Source organism: Quercus robur, chromosome 10 (assembly GCF_932294415.1).
Source record: "Quercus robur chromosome 10, dhQueRobu3.1, whole genome shotgun sequence".
Lineage (NCBI taxonomy): Eukaryota > Viridiplantae > Streptophyta > Magnoliopsida > Fagales > Fagaceae > Quercus > Quercus robur.
The window spans coordinates 51,727,026-51,747,693 of NC_065543.1; the positions used below are offsets into that span (position 1 = coordinate 51,727,026).

Genomic DNA, 20,668 nt, shown 5'->3' on the forward strand with positions numbered 1-20,668 from the left:
TTGAGGATAGTATAAGGATTGATGCAACTGAAAATCTCCAACTCTTCAATACTAAATGCTCCACGTGAACTTTGACACAATTTATATGCCATGCGATAAGTCATTATCTAAAAGCATAACCCTGTGCATTGCAATTATATTATCAATCCTTTTGCCATAGACATATTTGTTATGCTATCTATTTGAGATTGTTGTACCCAATTGGACTTGATCTTGTAGTAGCCTTCTTTCCCTTTGATGCACAAACCTCTAATTTGTGACTAACCCGTTGCACGAATCCCAAGTACATGACTAACTCCAGCAACTTGAACAAATGTTGTTGGTTGCAAAGTTCTTCACTTCATCAACAATGAAGATTTAGAAGCACTCAGTTACAAAATCCTATGGCATACAAATGCAGTAACTTCACACAGAGAAAATAAGTCTCTTGGTCTCTGTATTCATGTGTGATAGCTTTTAAAATAAGCCTTATATATGTCTAGGGTTGTGAGAAAAGAAACCCTACACAAATGCACAAGACTGGGCTGAATTTTAGATCTGGAAATTCTAAAATCGAAGTTCTCGATAGATTGAGCTGCTGTCAAGCTATCTATCAAGCTTCACATTAAGTCTCAATAAATGGCATCTGTCAAGCTATTTGTCGAGACTTAATGAACATTTTTTCTTCACTTGTTTCTTGGACCAATCTTCATGTCTTTAATACTTGATTTGAACAACATGTTTCTTGAAGTACTAAATCCATCTTAGATCAACCTAATTACAAGTAAAGTGCATCTTGTCAAAGAATTAGCCAATTACAATAAAATATGACCCTAACAATAGGCAATATAACTTTCATTTGACAAAAATAGGGTTGCAATGGCATTGTAACCTACCCTATCTATAAGTTTACATGGGTAATTGTGTAACATGTTAATTGTTTAAATTATAGTTCCAATTTCCAAAAGCTCAGATTTTGGATAATTAGGATTTCTAGTGAACTAGCATATTGTCAAAGGATTATTGATGTCATTAAGCTTAATGGGTTAATGCAGATGTTATTATCAATGTGTTTCAATCCACACTATATCCTACTTTTTGCTAATTGAAAGGACAAAGTGTTTCACTTTTGGATTCTATACCGTCAATGGTACATCAAGCTGGGACATAGTTTGCATATATTATTACACTAGATGCACCTACACTCATAGAACATGCATTAACTCATGCCATATATGCTCTATAGTAGTCATACAGATAAAGTACCTACAACAAGTAATTTATGGTTAAGTCATGATTTTTACATCATTCCCATGTTTGTATGAGGTTCAACACACTCGAATACTCAATGATACCATATGTTGATATTTGATAAACTAAATTTTCCTTCTCCTTTTCATTTGTTTATTGGGTTTTACAATTCATATGCTTATTAAGAGTTGTCAACTTTCCATATTTCAAATATAGAAATATAAGATCAAATTTCTATTTGAACTTATCTCCATAAACCTAGGCAACAAGAAAAGTTTGAGTATTATAGGTAGGTTATTGTACTTTCTGTTTTGTCAAGTATCCGCTACACAAAAAAGGAGGTAAATAGTTTATACAAATGACTCTTGCATATTTTGTTGGGTTACACCTATGAGTGAAGTCTCACATTGAATAATGATGAGAAAAATGAGTGGTTAATATAACATAATTGAGCACATACCCATTAGGCTTAGGCCTTTTGGATTAAAGTGTCTCTATATGTTATATTAATTATTCATGAAGCTAGCCAATGTGTTTATCTCACCAACATATTTTTTAATTGACTTTTTCTAAAATCTAGAGTGCATCAATGTTATGTTAATGGTGTAGGTGTGCATATATATACCATTACAAGTTTGGGCATGTACGGGAAGTCATTGATATTGGTTTGTGTTGATGCCTACTGTAAGGACTGAAATTGGACTGGACCCAAAATAGGATTGGGTTCTAGCCCAAGCGGCCCAAATAATAAATTTGTAGAGCGTGGATGAAAGAACTAGATCTATTCCAGAAGAAAAACGATTAAATTTGATAATTTAGGACTGTTAAACACAAGTGGGATGAGAAAATCTGTCCTCGGAGTAACTTGAGGTGTTTATATTATATTATCTTGTTGAACAATAAGATTGTACAAGAGTTCACAGTCTTCTTCTCAAATTACTTGATTTTTTCCGATCCCCTTTTTTGGTACATCTTCCTATGTTATATACTACAATCTTGGTATCATCCCTACCACACACGTGTAGGTTAGATTCGGGGAACTCCTTCCTGTCCCATCCAACAACTCCCAGAACCATCAACCAGTAGCTGTAAGGCTACTTGATCACTGTTCAGACATCACTTCCACATTAATACGGTCAGAGAGTTGGTTGATAGGCATTTAATGCGAAGGTAGCAGCCTTTGAAGATATTTGTTTTCCCTTTTCTTTTCCTACCCCTTGTCCAATGTCCAACCCTTAGTTGTGATGTATAGGGATGGCAATGGGGCGGGGCGGAGCCAAAGGATGGGGTCTTTGTCCCCGCTCCGCATGGTTTTGTCTTGCCCCATCCCCGCCCCGCTCCGCATGACGGGGAATACTTTCTCATCCCATCCTTGCCCCTTGGGGCCCCACGAAGCCCTGCCCCACCCCACCCCGTAAAACTCTACTTTTTGTTAATTTGCCCTACAACTAGTACAATTTTTTTAATGAAACCTATTTCATTAATAAAAATATACTTGAAATTACAACTAAATTTATCCCATCAAATCAAATCAATTTTTAGAAAAAATTGAATAATATATCCAAGTGTTTAACAAGACAATCATTAAAAATAAATAAATAAATAAAAATATCATAGTATAACACATAATAAAATAAAGACAAAGAATCACATTGGATAGAATAAAATATGCTAATATTAATATGTTTGTTTAAATAGTAGGGTTTTAGGGTATGAAAAATTTACAATTATAACCTTTAGTAACGCGGGGTGGGGTAGGGACGGGGAGGGGCGGGGCGGGGTGGGTTTAAAAAGCCTAAACCTATCCCCGCCCCGCCCCGTGGTGCAGGGCTAAAATCTTGCCCCATCCCCGCCCCACCGCCTTTGCGGGGCGGGGAAAACCCATGTGGGGCGAAGCGGGGAAGGGCGGGTTAAGCGGGGTGGGGAAAAATTGCCATCCCTAGTGATGTAACTTTGAAGAAGGTCCATGATGATATGACACTCTTATTGACCTCGGACACTAGATACCGAGATAGCTTTTCTCCTTGGACATTCGTTGGACTTATCTCTTATTATCTCTACTCTTCTCTTTATTCCGTTCCCCTTATAATTTCATCTGAACATCCTTGGATGGTCCAATGTTCTCGGATTGGGCCATAAGCTCAATTAGTACAGCCTTAACAGTACCTCCTAATTAAATGGCCCCCACACCTACTTTAGCAAGAAGGCCCCATAACAAGAAGAAGCCCAATGATATAGTAGGGAACAAGGAAGAAGAATTAGCAAAGTGAGAAAAAAAAAAAAAAAAAAAAAAAAACCATTAAGCCCAAATGGCAAGAATAATGGTTCACAGGCCTATGAAATAGTAAAAAGGCCCCAAAGAAAGTAAACGTGCCCAAGGGAGCCCAGAGAAGGAAGTAGTAAGCCAATGAGAATTATATGAAATGGAAAGCAAGCAAAAATGGATTAGAGGAGCCCAAAGAAAGGAATTAGTAAACGGGGTTGGTACAAAGGCCAATAAACCCCGAAAATAAATGATATGGTAATTGGGTCAGGAAAGCCCAGAAGAGGTAGCAAAAGCCCATGGGAATATAAGAATGGAATGGGTCAAGGATGCCTAAAGGAAATGAAATCGGCCAAGGAAACCCAAGATGGTATGAGAATTAACCTAGTGGAAACACTAGGCAATGTGAATTGAATAAGAGAAAAGTGCATGGCAGGCCCAAAAGAGGCCCCACAAGCACAAGTCAAGTGGTAACATGGCAGAAGCAACGAAATGGCGTGGCAGGAACGCTGGTTGACCCATAAACCAAAAGTTAAGAGAGATAGGGGCTGAACAGGAGGAAGAAGGGCCCATACCCAAGCAAGACCCAGCCCAAAGAAGAACGAGGCGCAAAGAATGAATGCACAACGACTCATCCACGCCACAAAAGGTTAAGAATGAGTAGTAGAACGTGCAGCAAAGACCAAACAAACCCCCAGACAATGGCAAATGCATGAACAACAGACAAGTCATGGACTCACATGAAAGTAGAGCATGCACAAGGCTCAAGCACCACCCACTTGTACCAAGCCAATACAGGTGCAGTGGGCCATTGGTCAGAGGTAAGAGAGGGTATGGTCTGGCGGTGGAGAGAAGGGGGAAGTCTATTCTGGGATTCTTGCTCAAGCTCTTTTGGGGGAAATGTCTAGTTGGGATGACATACCAACCAAAAGAGGGAAAGATGAGCTAGAATCACTAGGTGCATGCCATAGGAGTTAGTAAGAGAGAATACCCAACTTTTATCCGGATGGGAATGCCACGGAGACCAAGAAAACAAAACAAAACTCTTTTGTCTGAGAATGGAACATGGCATGGCCAGCACAGGGTAGTGGTGATGGCTGGGTAGCCGACAGACCAATGGGTGGTTTGGGGAGGACACCCACACCAGGCCAAAAGTAGTTGAAGGGTAAAATAGTAAAACTCATCACAACAGGTAGTATAAAAAGGCCTTAGCTATGCACAATGAATAACAGCAAGAAGAGGAGAAAGAATAACGAGAGGCAAGTAGAAAGCAAGGAAAAACACGTGAGAAAAAAATAGCAAGAAAGAAAACAACGGAAAATAAGGAAGAAAGAGGGAGTAGAGGAATAAGAAAGAAAATGGAGAGTATAGGAAAACAGAGAGGATAAAAAGCGAAGTGAGGAAGCAAGAGTGTGATATGGGCATGCACCAATAGGCTACTCCCATCTTTCCCTCTCAACAGCCTACTCTTTAGAAAGATTAAAAGATTCGAGGATAAGCCATTTAGGCCCATCCTTTTAAAGTGGGCAATTTCCATGACAGGATTTCCCTATGAGATTGCCCACATTGAAGAGTGGTTCTCTTCTTGGACTTAAACCTCCGAAGGAATCAAGTTCTGCAGAGTAACCTCTCCTTTTTTATTGATTGACGTATTTCTGCCGTACTCATATCACTGTGTTTTTCCTTACTAAGAAAGTGGTCTAATCATTGTCTTTGGTTGGCAACAAGTGTGCTCTTTTATTTCATTATATTGTGCCTTCCTACTATAACATTTTTGTGACAACATCTCCCGCTGTGGGCACGTGACCAAGATCTTAGCAAAGGAGTCCTAGCTTGCGCACAAGCTGGCTTGAGGTGAGTTTCAATCAAGCCAGTCCCGACTCTCCTACCCCAGAATTATTGGGCCACAACACGGCAGGAAATAGTCCAGCCTAGAAGTGTAGAAAGGCCCACCACAGTTTGCATGAAACATTTGTGACATGAAGATACCAAGAATTGGAAATCATATCCATGGATACACTTCCAATACAAGAAAAATACGTTTAAGGTGCATAATCCGCTTAATTCACTTACTTTTACCGAAATATTGGTGTGACCAATCCTAAAATGTTAATGTATTATTTCTTTGGGTCAATGTTGTTGTGTTATCTTTATGATAATATATATTTTGTCTCTTATTATGTGAAACATTGTTGCGCCCTTCCAAATTGAAAGAAATCTAAATCTCCCATGTTTTGTAAATTTCATTTGGGTTTAATTAGATCTGAATCATATCTTACTATTCCATAGGTGCTTGCAACTTTTACATGTTTTGATCTCTTTATGTTATTAGAACTTGACACTATGGTTGATATTAACACTTCCCCTCTTTGTTCAAAATTATTCGTGATCAAAATGCCTTTTTTAAATAAATAAAAAAATTGTATCTGTTTCTTTGATGATTGCAATTTAGTTTGAAAAACTTGGAGTTCTCTATAAAATTTTTTATTTCTCTTTTGTTGAATACTTTTATGATATATGGGTTTATTCTTTTGGGTGGATAAATGTATATCAAATCTAAATTAATGGATAATTTTTTGTCATGATGTGAAATTTACTTGTTTATCTATGAAGTTACAGTTTGTGAAATGGGTTTTTATCCTATTGGATTAGTCTTAAGGAACATTGGAAAAGATTTGAGAAAGACCCAAGTTGAATATGTGACTACAAAATTTTTCAGTAATATGCAAAGATTCTGGAGTTTAAAACGAGGCACAAAGATTGTAAATTTTGAAAATGAGATATAGATTGAAGATTGTAATCTTTTCAAGTGCTCATTTTTGTCCAAAAATGGGTTAGGTAGAACAGGTTATCTAAATTAGTCATTTTTTACTACCAACCTAGGTGGTTGGGTTAAGTGGGTTAATTCTGATCCACCTTCAACCATATTGCACTTGGTGGTGCAATGTTGGGAACTTGAGGTAACCCTTCTTTCTAAACTTTCCTTCCAAGTGGAAAGTTGATGGTCTTCTCAAGAAGATAGTGAGAGCTTATTTAATGCATGATCATGTGATGTTGCTTAGCATGGTTACCAGAAGAGAATAAAATTTGAAATTGATTTGGAATAAATGCGTACATCGCGATCATCTTGTAGTCCTTTTGTGATAAGCTTGTTGTGAGCAATCATCTTATCAAGCGCAGGATTAGGTGCAATGCAGCAGTATGTCCTCATGTTCGTGTAATACTTTTTATTTTTAACTTTTTAAATAATAATTGCCCCAAAAAATCTAGGATTTATCTTTACTTATTTTTAATGATTAAATGTGATTATTGAAGAAAAAAGAATGGAAGGGACAAGGTTGGATTTAGGAGTTTCCCTACTATGTAGAGTGGGAACATAGCTGGATTTATATTAGATGATCTACTCCTTTTAAACTTCTTTATGGTTTAAATCTACTGTGCAGAAGCAACCTGGCTTTGGCAGACAACTTTGCAAATGAAAATCTAAAGTGCTGTGGAACTTGTTTTTTTTTGTAAATTTAGAGATTGGTGAAAGGTACTCGCTAGTTGTTAGCATTGGCTTAGGACTACTGCTATTTTTCTTTCCATTTAAGGAAGCCCTTTTAAATGTGGTACAAAGAGGGTGTTGGTGAATTTCTTGCTAAGGAAAGAGCGTATTGGTTGGGCTTGACTATTATAACATTCATTGGAACCATCAACAGGTTGATAAGTTTTTGCATCAACCAGGAGGATAGGAGGTTATCTCTCGAGCAACAGTCACACAAAGATGAAAGCTTGATTGCTTGTTTTTTTTTTTTTTTTCTTCCCCTGGTTTTGGTTGGATTGATGTACCTGGATTTTTCCATGTAATTTTTTATAGTACTCACAAAACAGTAGATTTACTTTTTCGGAGTTTGGTTGGCTCTAAATGTGTTTATGGAGTTTATGTGAGATGCAGTTGCTTATTCTGAGTAGTCCTCTAATCAAGTAGAGGCTTTGCCTTCCCCCCCCCAAAAAAAAAAAAAAAAAAAATCCAAGCTAGCTTAATCTTGTTATATATGTTGCAGTTCATAATAGGCAATGATTGAATTTGAAGTAATGACTCAATCCATGAGAACATAACACTATTTGATTGGCGAGAATCCTCAGGCTTTTTGTAATAATGAATTGATAATAGAAGACTTTGCAATGATCGCCTAGAAGCTGTATTAGACCAAGGTAGATTACAATGAAATCGATCATCCAGGCCCATCTAACACTTTTCAATTTTAGGCCCACCACATGTAACACTCCATAATTTTGATACCAATTTAATTTTTATACGTAAATTAAAAAGGAGGCCTACAATTAAATTGATTTAATTGATTTGGGCCTAAGATATTAAAAATAAGATAAATACTATGGTATATGAAGCCCAAGTGAGGTGGCATAAGTAAATATATTGGCCTTGATAAGCTTTTAAAAACCCTAGCCTTTTACGTCTTAAGTTACATGTGTATATAAATAAGAAGGTTCCTTTTGTTTCAGCCGCAACACACTATTAAAGTTTTCTTTTCTTCTATGTAGTTGTGCGTGGAAACCTGCAGGTATGATTTTCTTATGCTCTAAATTTAAGAAGTTTGAATTTTCAATAGCTAGCAATTGTCATGAACCTAGACTATCATTATATTAATTAAAAAAAAGGGCTCCTATAATTGTTATTATATTAGATTAGGAATGGTCAATATGGCTGTATGTTAGGAAAGGGTACTCCATAGGCTTTGAAATTGTACCTAATAGGGTAATAGGCTTGGACCTTATCAATTCAAGTTTGTCACCATGTGAAAGGAAAAAGGTTGCTTTATGGTTGATATTTATCTTCTTATTATCCTTCTAGTGATGTGTATTCAGCTCTAAATTATTGTAGAAGGCAGCAATGCTTTTCAAGCCTAGAATATCTTGTAAGCCCCTATAACGTAGGAATAAGAAATTATATATTATTTAAGTTAACCAATTGGCCATCCACGCACTACAATTTTTCAGAAAATTGACTAGCAATATCTTATGTTTTGTGGCATTAAGGGATTTATGGTGGCAGATATAGGCGGACACTATAATTAGAATAGTTGTGAAAATTTTGGAAACCTAATTGACAAGTTCAAGCATCAAACGGGGCAATTCAACGCTCCCATTTATCAATTTAATAATTGCAATCACACATAGTGATGGCCACGAATTCAATAGCCAAGCCCACTGAGAAAGCTGAAATGTATTTCAAAGAAACTAGACACCTTGGTAGGCCTTAATGATGATAGGTTAAACTATTTAAGTGTGAAAACTGATTTTAAGAGGGAAATTGTGTATTGATGGACCTATGTTTGGTGTTGCTAGGTTCTAATTCTATTGATTTGTTGTGATTTAAGGGAGGTTCGTTTCATATTTTTGCAAATAAGAGGTAAGTGGTGTTTACTAATTTTGAGGGTTTTCCCAAAACAGTATTGATTATTAAACTATTTTATATCAAAGAAATATGTTGATATCCTATATATAAATTTATATTTTATAAATGTTTGATGTGCACATTGACTATTCGTTTTATGAAAAACATGTGGGACAACCTGAATTTATTTAAACTTGTATGTGTGAATATATCTTTATATTTTTGAGAATTATGAATGGATTATTTTTGTGAGCATATTGAATGTGTTTTGAAAACCTATGGCAAGTCGTGATTAAAAGCTCAGTATTGTATTTAGTCCTTAGTAAGGGACAATCATACTGCAACTAGTCCTTAGCAAGGGACAGTCCCAGAAAAAGGGACAGTGCACATTTGATAGCTCCTTAGCAAGGGAGTATACTATTGAGGATCCAAAAAAGAAGCTCCTTAGGAGGGGAGTGCACCTTTAGGTTCCAAAGGAGCCTTCCTTAAGAAAAAGGATGAAAAAGAGGTTCTAGTCCTAAAAAGGGACAGCATAACCCTATCAATAGGGCGTAAACGTTGACCACAAGAAAAACATAGGAATTTATTTATATGATGTTATTGATATATATATATATATATATATATATATATATATATATATATATATTATGATGGCTCACAATATAAAGATATTTTTTATATGAAATATTTGATGATAAAATATTGATGAGTTACAAGTTATGAATTGTTCTAAGAATTATTTATTTGAAAGGTTTGTTTTCACACCCCAATGTTAGTGAATTCCACTTATTGAGTTATCTCACCCCCCCCCCCCCCCCTTTTTTTCCCCCTTACAGATACATTAGAGGGATCATTGGAGTAGAGATTCTTGGAAGACAATAGTTACAAATTATTTTGTAAAACTAAGGATTTTATTATTATTTTTATGGTATTAAACATTGTATTGGAAAATTATTTTGAGGATGTTTTATCGTTGGTAGATTAGAGCTCTGACATTTGTGATGAGATTTTAGGTTGCTGATTGCTTTTATTTTATATTTTTATGGATTATTTAGATTGAATAGACTTTTATTGCTTATGATTTTGGGTTGTTACACCACATCTCCTATTTTAGGCCTAAAACATGATTTCAAGTGTTAGACCCACAAAATATTCATTTTTATGGACCAAAACACGTTAATAGGTCATCTAGAAGTAGATTATTATTTTGTAGGCACACTTTCCTGGATCAGAGTAAACGAAGAAATTTCTTTCTAATTGTTAGAGATATATTAAACATATTAGTCCAATATAATAGGCCCAAGCCCACTCGTGTTCTCGGTGTTCCTATTCTATGCTTCTCCTTCCGCATCCACTCTAGCATACACATCATAGTATAACACATCACGTTGCTAATAATAGATTCAACACTAATTTACCACAAAGTCAAAGGGCCTCTTTCTTGTTTAAGAGGAAAGTAGACTACTCAGCTTTCGTGTTTGGGCCACCAACTATGAAATTGATTTCTCTAAAAAAGTTAATCAGACTACAAATAGTATTTTCAAAGTAGACTATCATATAGTCTTCTTGGCCTTAAAACAACAACTAACATTCAATTTCTTCACTTTGCCATTCCCATTCTCTCTTAAAAATCCATTCAAAAAAACCTCTTATTTTAATTTTCATTCACATTCCTTTGTCTAATTTCATCAAGCTTTCTTTCTCCTCTTCCTTTCAGATCTTCTCAAACGTACCATTTCACTATGGCTTTTCTGAGAAACAAACGAGCCTCCTCTTCCTCCATCACCCACCAATACAAATATGTTGTGTTCTTGAGTTTCAAAGGGGATGATACCCGTATGGATTTTACGAGCCATTTGAATGGCTTTTTGAAGCTGAAGGGTATTCACACCTTCATTGATGATGAACTCCCAAGGGGAGAAGAAATTTCTACTGAACTTCTCGAAGCTATTAGAAGTTCAAGGAGTTCCATAATTGTATTCTCAGAGAACTATGCATCTTCTAGATGGTGCTTGGATGAACTTGTCGAAATTCTTGAGTGTAAGAAGAATGGACAAATGGTGCTACCTGTGTTTTATAAAGTGGATCCCTCGGAAGTACGTAACCAAAAGGGAAAATTTGGAGAAGCTTTAACAAAAAATGAAGTAAATAATATAAAGAAGGTGCAAAGATGGAGGGAAGCTCTAAATAAAGCTGGCAGCATATCTGGTTTGACCTACAAGGACGGGTATTTAATTACTACCCTTTCACTTTATTTATTTATTTATTTTATTGTTATAATTTTCAATTGTGTGTCTATTCACTAAATTTTAAGTAAATTAACACCAGTTACCACTAATTTTTTTCATTGACAGCTTTAATTTTTTTTGGGTCAAATTATGAAAGTATTAATTTTTAATTGTTAATATAGTTGCTACAAAGATCAATAACAGAAACATAAGAATATACAATCAAGATAATCTTAATAATTAATTAGGACTTTCTTCCACAATATTTAGAAAGTTTTCGAAAAATTACTTAATAATTTTGTAAAAACATCAAAAGTAGGTCCCTAATAACTTGTTTCCTCACATATATAAAATTTATGTAATTTACTTTTTTTTTTTTTGAGGGTGTAATTTACTTTTATTAACAACTAGTGTTATGAATGTGTGATGCAAAGTATAATAAAAAATCATATATAAACTAAAGAAAATACTTCAATAATATTGTTAAAAGTGAATTATAAATTGGATAATAAATATTTACTTAAGTTACACGGTGAATGCACACCATGTAAAACCAAGTTTAACATAGATTATAAAATCATTTAAAATAAATAATGAAACGCGTTCTAAATTTCTTGAAATTTATAGTTGACTTTTTATCAAAATATTATTTTTTATTTTTAAATATTTTGTACTACCGTTTTACTTAAAAGTAAACTATGCTAATAATTTTAATTTATTTATAATAAGCGAAAGGATGGAATTATATTATGCTACATAGTGCAAACATGACTTGTATAATTAAACTTTTATTATTAAACCAAAAATTTGTGGTAGGCCATTAACATAATATAAAATAAATAATGAAATTTCTCTCAAAATTCAAAAAACTCTTCGGAGTAGAATTTTAATTGGGTAACTTTTATTTAAAATTTTTGAAACATTGACAATAGAGTTCAACTTAGAGCAACTATGAAACTGTTATAATTTACTTATAATACACCAAATGATCTAAAGAGAAAAAAAAAATATATATATATATATATATATATATATATATATATATATATATATATAAACCAAATAAATAAAGAGGAGGGCATCCACTTAGCACAACTACAATGTAGGATACAATTTTTATTAGTATATAGTATATGGTATGATATAATTTGGACATAAATTATAAAATTTACTTTATTGAAAATTTTTTGATGACAATAATTACTTGATTGATTATTTTATCATTTTAAAAATTTTATATAGTGTACCAAAGGTTTTATAATTTCACTAACAACATAAATTATACAATTTAATATTTAATTTATAATTAACCAATTTTTTTTTTATGGAAATTAACCAAAACTTTTAAAGGCATAGGAACTTGGCTCAAAGAGAGTATGTCACATGTTGTAACCACAACTTTTAGGGTTTCAACTTTTGTTATATACGAGTCGTTGATTTGCACAATGCGCATAAATGTTTTATAAAAAGGTAATACAAATATACCTATTATAATCAGTAAAAAATTTCTCTCTTATCAAATGAAAAAAAAATTAATCAAGAACTTAAATGGTAAAGCATAAAAATAACCGATTCCATATATTTTTACAATATAGTTAGCTATGTTAGAAATTTGACAAATTTTCTCAATATCCAAACTTTATTTCCCTAATATCATATCCACGGAAAATGTATCTAAAAAATTTATAAGTTAGACAAAAACAAAAAAATGAAACAACTACTTTTAGGACCTAAAATACATCAAAACCTTGATTAAGGGGAAAAAAAGTCACCTCTGATACCTAAAATGTAGAAAAATTATCTCAAATTTTATAAATAAAATAATGTAAATAGCATAAAATAATTTCCAAAACCAAACCCTTACAAAAACATGATTCAAAACCTAAAAGAAACAAATATATATATATATATATATATATTTAAATTGTTGCTACCTCCTGTCAAACAAAAAAAAAAAGTGTATATATTCAAACACTTTCAGGATCTAAAGTCCAAAAAAAAAAAAAAATCACATCAACAACCAAATTTCTCTTCAATTTTTTGCCACGTGTCCATCTAAGTTTTTATTTTTTGTAGCAAGTGAATTATTAGGTACAAAAACCGAAGAGTCTAAAACCAATTAAATTCTAAATTATATATATATATATATATATATATATATGGTTGGGTTCAAGTTACACCTAGTGTAACTCTAAGAAACGTTACACCACCCAATAACGTATTATTGAATTTATATTTTGAAAATCCAACTATTGAATAACATGTTTTATATGTTCTTAACATGCATGCTAATTTTCATATCAATTAGATGTAATTTGTCATTCGATTCATAAACTCATCTTTTATGGATTATTTTAAACTATAAAAATTTGAATTTAAACAATTGACTGATGACATGGCTATTAATCTTTGATCACCTTGAAATTTTGCAAGCATGGAGAATATATGAAAATAATGTAATCTAATGGTGGATTTGTCAAAATTCACATTCAATTAAGAAATATTGAGTGGTGTAACATTAGTTAGAGTTACACCAGGTGTAACCTAAACCCAACCCACTCACACACACACACATATATATATATATATATAATGCTAATACTATGTAATCTCTTCTAAAAACAATGTATAATTTGAACCATATAATTGTGATTTTTTAAAACTGTATCGGTGTATATGCACGTGATACACACTAATTAATAATTAAAGCTAACAAAAGCTATAGTAATTGAGGCCATTTTTAAGTTTCAAAAAAAAAAAAAAAATTTGAGGCCATTTCGAGTGTGTATGTATTGTAATTTGTAAGTATTTAAAGAATTTTATTCTCTCTACTTTTAGTTACTACCTTAGTCTCTTGTTTTAATCTTACCAAAAACCAAATATGGATCAAATAATATTAATAGTAAATAAACGTAAATTAATTTGAATATGATAGCTAGGTAACATTATATCGCTAATACTTAACTTGGAGGAAGAATAAGGTTAGAGTGGGATATAATGGAGGGAGGAGTAGAGTTTACAATGAGAAGAGGAAAGGTTAAAAAATATTGTAATGCTAGTATTTAAGAGATAATGCAGGTAAAAATTGATTAAAAAAATTATAGAGATATAAGTTTTTTTATTTATTTATTTTTATTTTTATTTTTAGGGAATATAGAGATATAAGTTGAGAAGTCATATATTGCCAAAAGATATATGGTTTTATTATGATTGATAAGTTATAATGAGGTTAGAGAATGTGTAAAGTCATGGTGTACTATTGAATATATTAATATTGTAAATATGTGTCATGAGAATGAACACAGCAAAGCACAAAAACAGAAAACAATAGAAAACAATCACGAGACTAAACTAAGAGAAGAAAAAAACTGAACAATAGAAGAACCACTGCGCCCTTTTCATATGTAGCCTTTTACCTTTTCATGCTTGTATTCCAATTGCCACTTCATAGTTTCTTCTTTCTCAAAGCTGGTACCTGTAAGCTACACTGCTCTTCCAAAATTCTATAGGATAAGGCAATTGCAGCATGTATCTTTTTATGTTTCTGACTGTACTTCTGAATTTTTGTTGTTTTTAAGCTCTTTTTGCATCCCAGAATATTAAATTACTCAAGCAATATGAGACCAATGAGTTCACCATGAAACCTTTCTCTTAGTTTCCTATCAGTTTGTATGGCTACCTATATATGTTAGCAAAAACGTTATGGCTGAGCAAGTGGGGTGATAACTTTTCAGAGTCTCTCATGATTCATGATGCAACCATTATCCCTGAAAGAGAAGAATCAGCATTAGAAAAATGTTAGCATTGCCATTTGACTCAGTTCATCTGAGCTTGATCTCATGAATGCATACATATATATGTTCATCTCATTTCTTATATAATCTGTTCTAGTCCTTTCCATCCTAAATCTTGGGATGCATACATCATGTAGAGCAATACATGTGCTTGCAATATCTGTTCTAGTTCTTCTTTTTATTCTGTATAGCTTAGCATAGTTGCTGAACGCAAAACAAATAAGCTGTAAATGTGGCTCATATGCTGGTATCTTGTGTTGGCCCTTTAATGGGGTGTTTTTGATTCCTCAAATTTCTTTATCTGTTGATTGTGCAACTAGTAAAGCTCCAATTATGCAACAATAAAGATATTACAGAAAAATGCCACACCATGCCTGAGAGGAAGCACTGGATTACCAATTAACTGAAAACAATGCTATTCCCATCAAAGGACACAGATTATTTAAAAATCTTTACAAGCTGGTTGTACCATGCCTATCTTTCATAAGATCTGACCAGGTCCTCAACTTTGGAAACCTCCAAATTCGTATTCTTAGAATTTCTGTACAGTATAGACTTCACAAAATATTTTAAATTTTTGTAGCTTGTAACATTTCAGTCTTTGTTTTCCCTTACAAAGTTATTGCTTTAAAATGAGGTGAGAGAAATCTCAAATCCTGGGAGTCACCTTGTCTCTCCATGATTAGTCCTGTTGTTAAAGCTTGTTGAGCTACTTTCCTGGCCCTGTGAGGTTGGCAATTTTACATCATGCTTCAATTCTAGAGCCCAAAATCTTATTGTTGGGCTACAATACCAACCATGTCAATGAATTCCTAATTTTTTTTCACACATTGAGGTCAAAAGTTCAATGAAGTTACATTGTCTTTAACTAGTCTTTGCAATTTAGTTTAGTAGCAAGGACATGGAGGGGAGAAAAGGACGACATAGAACTTGCTACCATTTGGATTTGGAAAAGTTATTATAAGATTTCAAATTTTGTTTCAATATCTTGTGTTCCAGACTTTGAAATGGAGCATAAATTTCACAAAACCCGTGCATGAGGAATAATGTTCCTCTGTCCTCCAAAAATAGGTCTTGTACAAGGCAGTACTAGTGTTGTATGTTGTGTAATTATATATTTTCTTCTGTTGAGAGTAACAAGGAGGTCCTTGAGAATTCTCACACATCAAAACATGGGGATATTAAAATTTATAAGCACACTGACACTTGCAAAGATTCTATTCTCATTGTTGTCTACTTTGCCACATTGCTATTAAATTGCATCACTTGACAATTAACTCTTTTTCTGCAAGAAGATCCCTGGCTCTTGGCAGATCCTTACTCTTTCTTTCCATCAGCACTAGCAGAAGCTTTTTTTTTTTCATTGTTTACTATTATACATCATGTCCCATCTAGGTGACTGGAGCATTAGATGGAAGCATACTTTGTCTATATTGAATCATTAGTAGAGCCTCTCGCATGTAGTGGACTCACATATTTGTAGATCCATTTTCTGAGTATAAATATTTTGTATGAGATAATTTCCTCTATATTGAATGGATTAAGGACAAATTTTGTTTATATTAAAATAAATTAATAATATTTTATCAAATTGAGCAATCAAGTAGATGAAGTGGAAGCAGTAGCTACTACCTGAGCCTTGGAGTTTTCCCTGGAAGTTGGTATTAACCAAGGTATTTTGCAAGGTGATTCCAAGGCGGTCATGAAATCTCTTGCAGACAAGGTGCAACCTTTGGCTTCCTTTGGTACTTTTATTAATGGCTTATTTGGATTGAGGGGAGGGAGGGGGAGTATATATATATATATATATATATACACACATACTTGCATTCGGTCTATTCTTCCTTTTGTTCTGTATAGTTAAGCATAGTAGCTGAACACAAAACAAATAAACTATAAACGTTGGTCATATGCAGGGTTCTGGGTGGGCCCTTTAGTGTGGTGTCTTTGATGCCTTAAATTTCTCTAACTGTTGATTCTACATTGAGTAAAAGCTCCAATTCTGCAATAATAAATTGTTTCAAGATAACTACAAAAGCAAAACACCACACCAAGTTTGAGTGGAATCATTAGATTTCCAATAGGTAAAACCTTGGTAGAATTCCTCAAATGTTGTACCTTTAGGTATCCCAGTCAAATTCAACCATATGATTGCATTAGCCAATCAGTCACATGGTTGAATTTAATTATCATTGGAAAAGATAACATTGTTTATACTACATTGATCAATCTTCAATACAACATGTAATTGATTTCTTTTTTCTTTTTTTTGGGGTGAGATAAAGATAGATACAACATGTAGTTGAACGTAAGGTACAACACCTAAGTAATTGTATTTTTAGTTTTGTACCTAAGTTTTGTCCAGTATAAAACAATGCTATTCCCCATCAAAGAAAAAAGATCGTTTAGTATCCCCAGAAAGCTGATTGTACCATGCCCCTTTTTGATAAGATTTGACTAACTCCTCAACTTTGGAGAACTCCAAATTGATATTATGCAGCATTCAAAAAGCAACCCATGTGTATGATTGCTTCAGAGAATAAAATCAGGAAATTGATGAGTTTCTTTGTGAACAAACTGAATATCACACCTTCAATGATCTCCAAGAATCCAAATCTTCTACTGCTTAGCTTGGAGAAGAGGATTATTCCAAGGTGTTCAGTTCTGCATCTTTTGATATCAAAGGGGTTGGTTAAGGAAGAAACTAGCATTGTTTATGTGTTCAGAATGACTGAGAAGAGGTTTGTGGACAAGTTAGTGAGCAAATATCAGAATGAGGTTCCAGATGTTGTTAGTGCACACCAAGGCAAGATAGAATTTCAAGGGTTCCCCCTTGATTTAAAAATTTGAGTTATTACGAGTTCAACAAATGGCAATGATGGAACAAATCACTGCCTTTGGCCACATCTTCATTTAGTTTAGTCCATCTTTATTGCTCAAATTGGGTGATGAATAGAAACTCGTCAAAGTTGAGCTGAACCTTTTACGTATAACGACAAACCCTATGCACTTGTTTTATGGAGGTGGCTATATGGGCTGGCAATTTGAAATTTGAGTTTAGAAGAAGTCAGTAACCCTTGGCCTGCTCTAATTACATTAGATAGGAGTATGGCATTGAGATGCGGGAGATGCAAGAAAATTATTATTTAGTATTATTTATGTTTGCTAGTCAATTGTATTTTTATGTTTTAGGTCTTATTAGTTGATTGGGTTATTAGTATTTTAATTTAGAAGTAAGGTTATTTTTGTAATAAGGCAATTAGGGTTTCCTAACCAATTAGAACTAGGGTTTAGTAATCCTTTATAAGCAACCTATTGTACTCTTTGAGGGGACAGTTGATATTTTGATGAATGAAAACAATGGCCATTTGGTCTTTCTTTGGTCTAGTGCTGACTCCAGGTCTACCCTAGGTGCTGACTCCTAGTGGTTTCCCCGCTTGGTGCCGACTCCAAGTAAGGCCTAGTTGCTGACTCCTAGGTCATATCTTTTATTTTTCCGTTCTTTCAATATTGTTCTGGTTGTCCTGCGTCAGTTTTGGTATCAAAGCAAACACCGATCCGTTTGAAGCATCATCGCAAGGCAATCCAGAACCAGAACCAAAAAAAAAAAAAAATTTCACCTTATATTTTCCACCACCAGAAATCCAGCCACCACACCACCTTCAAAATCCCTTCACGACATCTCTGCCAAACCATGTTAGAAACCCATCTCTCAATACCCACACGTATCAAGCCACCAGAAGGTTACCCGTCAACCAATGCCCTTTGACCCAACAACCAACAAACCCCATCTGTCAATCTTGGCCACCGTTGAAGCACCACACCAGCTGCCAGAAAAGCCAGCCACCACAACCCACAGACAACCAAAAAAAAAAAAAAAACCACCTCAAAACCCATCAACCACCAGCCGCCGAAACCCACAAGATCAACACCCACCGGCCTAAAACCCAACAGCCACCAGCCGCCAAACCCGTTATCACGTAGACCACCGTCACGTCTCGTGCCGTCGTCGCCTTCCCTGTCGTCGCACCGCCACAGTTGTCAACCCCTAGCCCCGCAAGCCCATTGCCGAGCAACCTTCTTTCAATTTAGAGATTCCGCTCTCTTTCATTAGTTTCTGTGGTTTCTTTTTCATTAGTCTATACTTTGAGTCCGTGTCTTTCAATTTAGAGTCTTTCGTTTGACTTTCTTTTAAAGTCCGTGTCTGTAGCTTCTTCAATTTTAAGTCCGTGTACTGTATTTTATTATTTTGCAAAAAAAAAAAAAAAAAGAAAAAAAAAAAAAAGAAGAATTAAAGTCTTGTTGCTGCCAGCCCATTGCACGTATAGGCCCCAAAGTTGTTATCCACAGTTGCAGCCAAGCCCGTGACTGTAGTGCAGTAAGTTGACCGCTGACAAGGAGAATCACAGCAACTATTTGTTGAAGCACTATTTTAGAGAATCATGGTAGTATTAGAAGCACCGTACTTTGATGGTTATGAAACTTATCCACGAGAATTTGTCAACTGGATGAATGGGATGGAGCGATTCTTTGAGCAAGCAAATTTTGCAGATAACAAAAAGGTTAGGTATGCCAAGTCGAAGTTAATAGGTAAAGCACAAAGGTTTTGGGAGAATCTTGAACGTTTCCGCTATATGGATTATGAACCTGTCATTACTGTGTGGGAAGATATGAAAGACAAGCTTTGTGATGAGTATTTGTCACCATACTATCGAGCTAAGTATCTAACCCAATCTCAGTGTGGTACTTTTCAAGTTGAAGCAAATGCGATGAATCCTCATCCTCATCCCATATCATGTCCTCAGTGCACTTTTGAACAATCTACCAAGGAATTATCTACCAGGAAAGCAACGGAATTAACTGTAAAGCCACGGAATTAACTGTAAAGCCCACGAAAGAGATTCAAGACAGGATTGCTCAGATGAAGCAAATGAAGACTCAACCTGATTCAATTGGGAAACCAAGGATAATTGATCATAATGAACTTATTGCTGCCCCCGTAGAAGATAACATTGATGGTGATATCTTGGTCGTGGAGAATCCTCCAGCAACACCAAAGCCTAATGTTGACATAGACGTATATACCTCGACAAGTGTTGCTTTAACAAGCGTGCAAGGAAATGAATCTATTGAAGAACAGCAAGGTAAAAAGATGGCGCCTAAAGAGAGTGTTATGTTAGAGGGTGCACATGATGTGAAAGTTGAAGTTGTTGAATGTGCTTCTAATCAACCCTCCACAGTCCTTGAAGATTTACATCCTGGTGAAGTCGAAGAGCTTAAAACCACAGAGCTTCCTATGGTTCATAAGGTTCACGAAGAGATTATACTAATTCCACACATTGATTTTGTTATTCCAAATGAGTTTGACATGGTGGAATTCAAGGTTTTTGTTTTCCTTGTGTTCCCTAAGGTGATTTTAGACTTGAAGCAAGTGTTATTTATCAGCATCCTAATCCTTCAATGCTTTAAAGCTCGAGGTCGAGTTTTCTACAACCAGAGGAGAATGATGCGGGAGATGCAAGAAAATTATTATTTAGTATTATTTATGCTTGCTAGTCAATTGTATTTTTATGTTTTAGGTCTTATTAGTTTATTGGGTTATTAGTATTTTAATTTAGAAGTAAGGTTATTTTTGTAATAAGGCAATTAGGGTTTCCTAGCTAGCAAGGGTATTTTTGTAATAAGGCAATTAGGGTTTCCTAGCCAATTAGAACTAGGGTTTAGTAATCCTTTATAAGCAACCTATTGTACT

The 20,668-nt window shown here is 34.4% G+C and overlaps 1 protein-coding gene across 2 annotated transcripts in view; it reads left to right on the plus strand.

Annotated features, from left to right (window-relative positions):
• LOC126702738 (disease resistance protein RUN1-like) overlaps window positions 1-20,668 on the plus strand; it is a 118,655-nt gene that overhangs the window by 82,391 nt on the left and 15,596 nt on the right. Inside the window, exon 1 of one of the 2 annotated variants that reach the window (XM_050401559.1) lies at window positions 10,423-11,121. The exons of the other annotated variant lie outside the window; for it this stretch is intronic. Coding sequence (XP_050257516.1) covers window positions 10,637-11,121 — 485 coding nt within the window. The 5' untranslated portion in view covers window positions 10,423-10,636. Of the gene's footprint in view, window positions 1-10,422; window positions 11,122-20,668 lie in introns of those variants that run through there. 2 annotated transcript variants of the gene reach the window in all.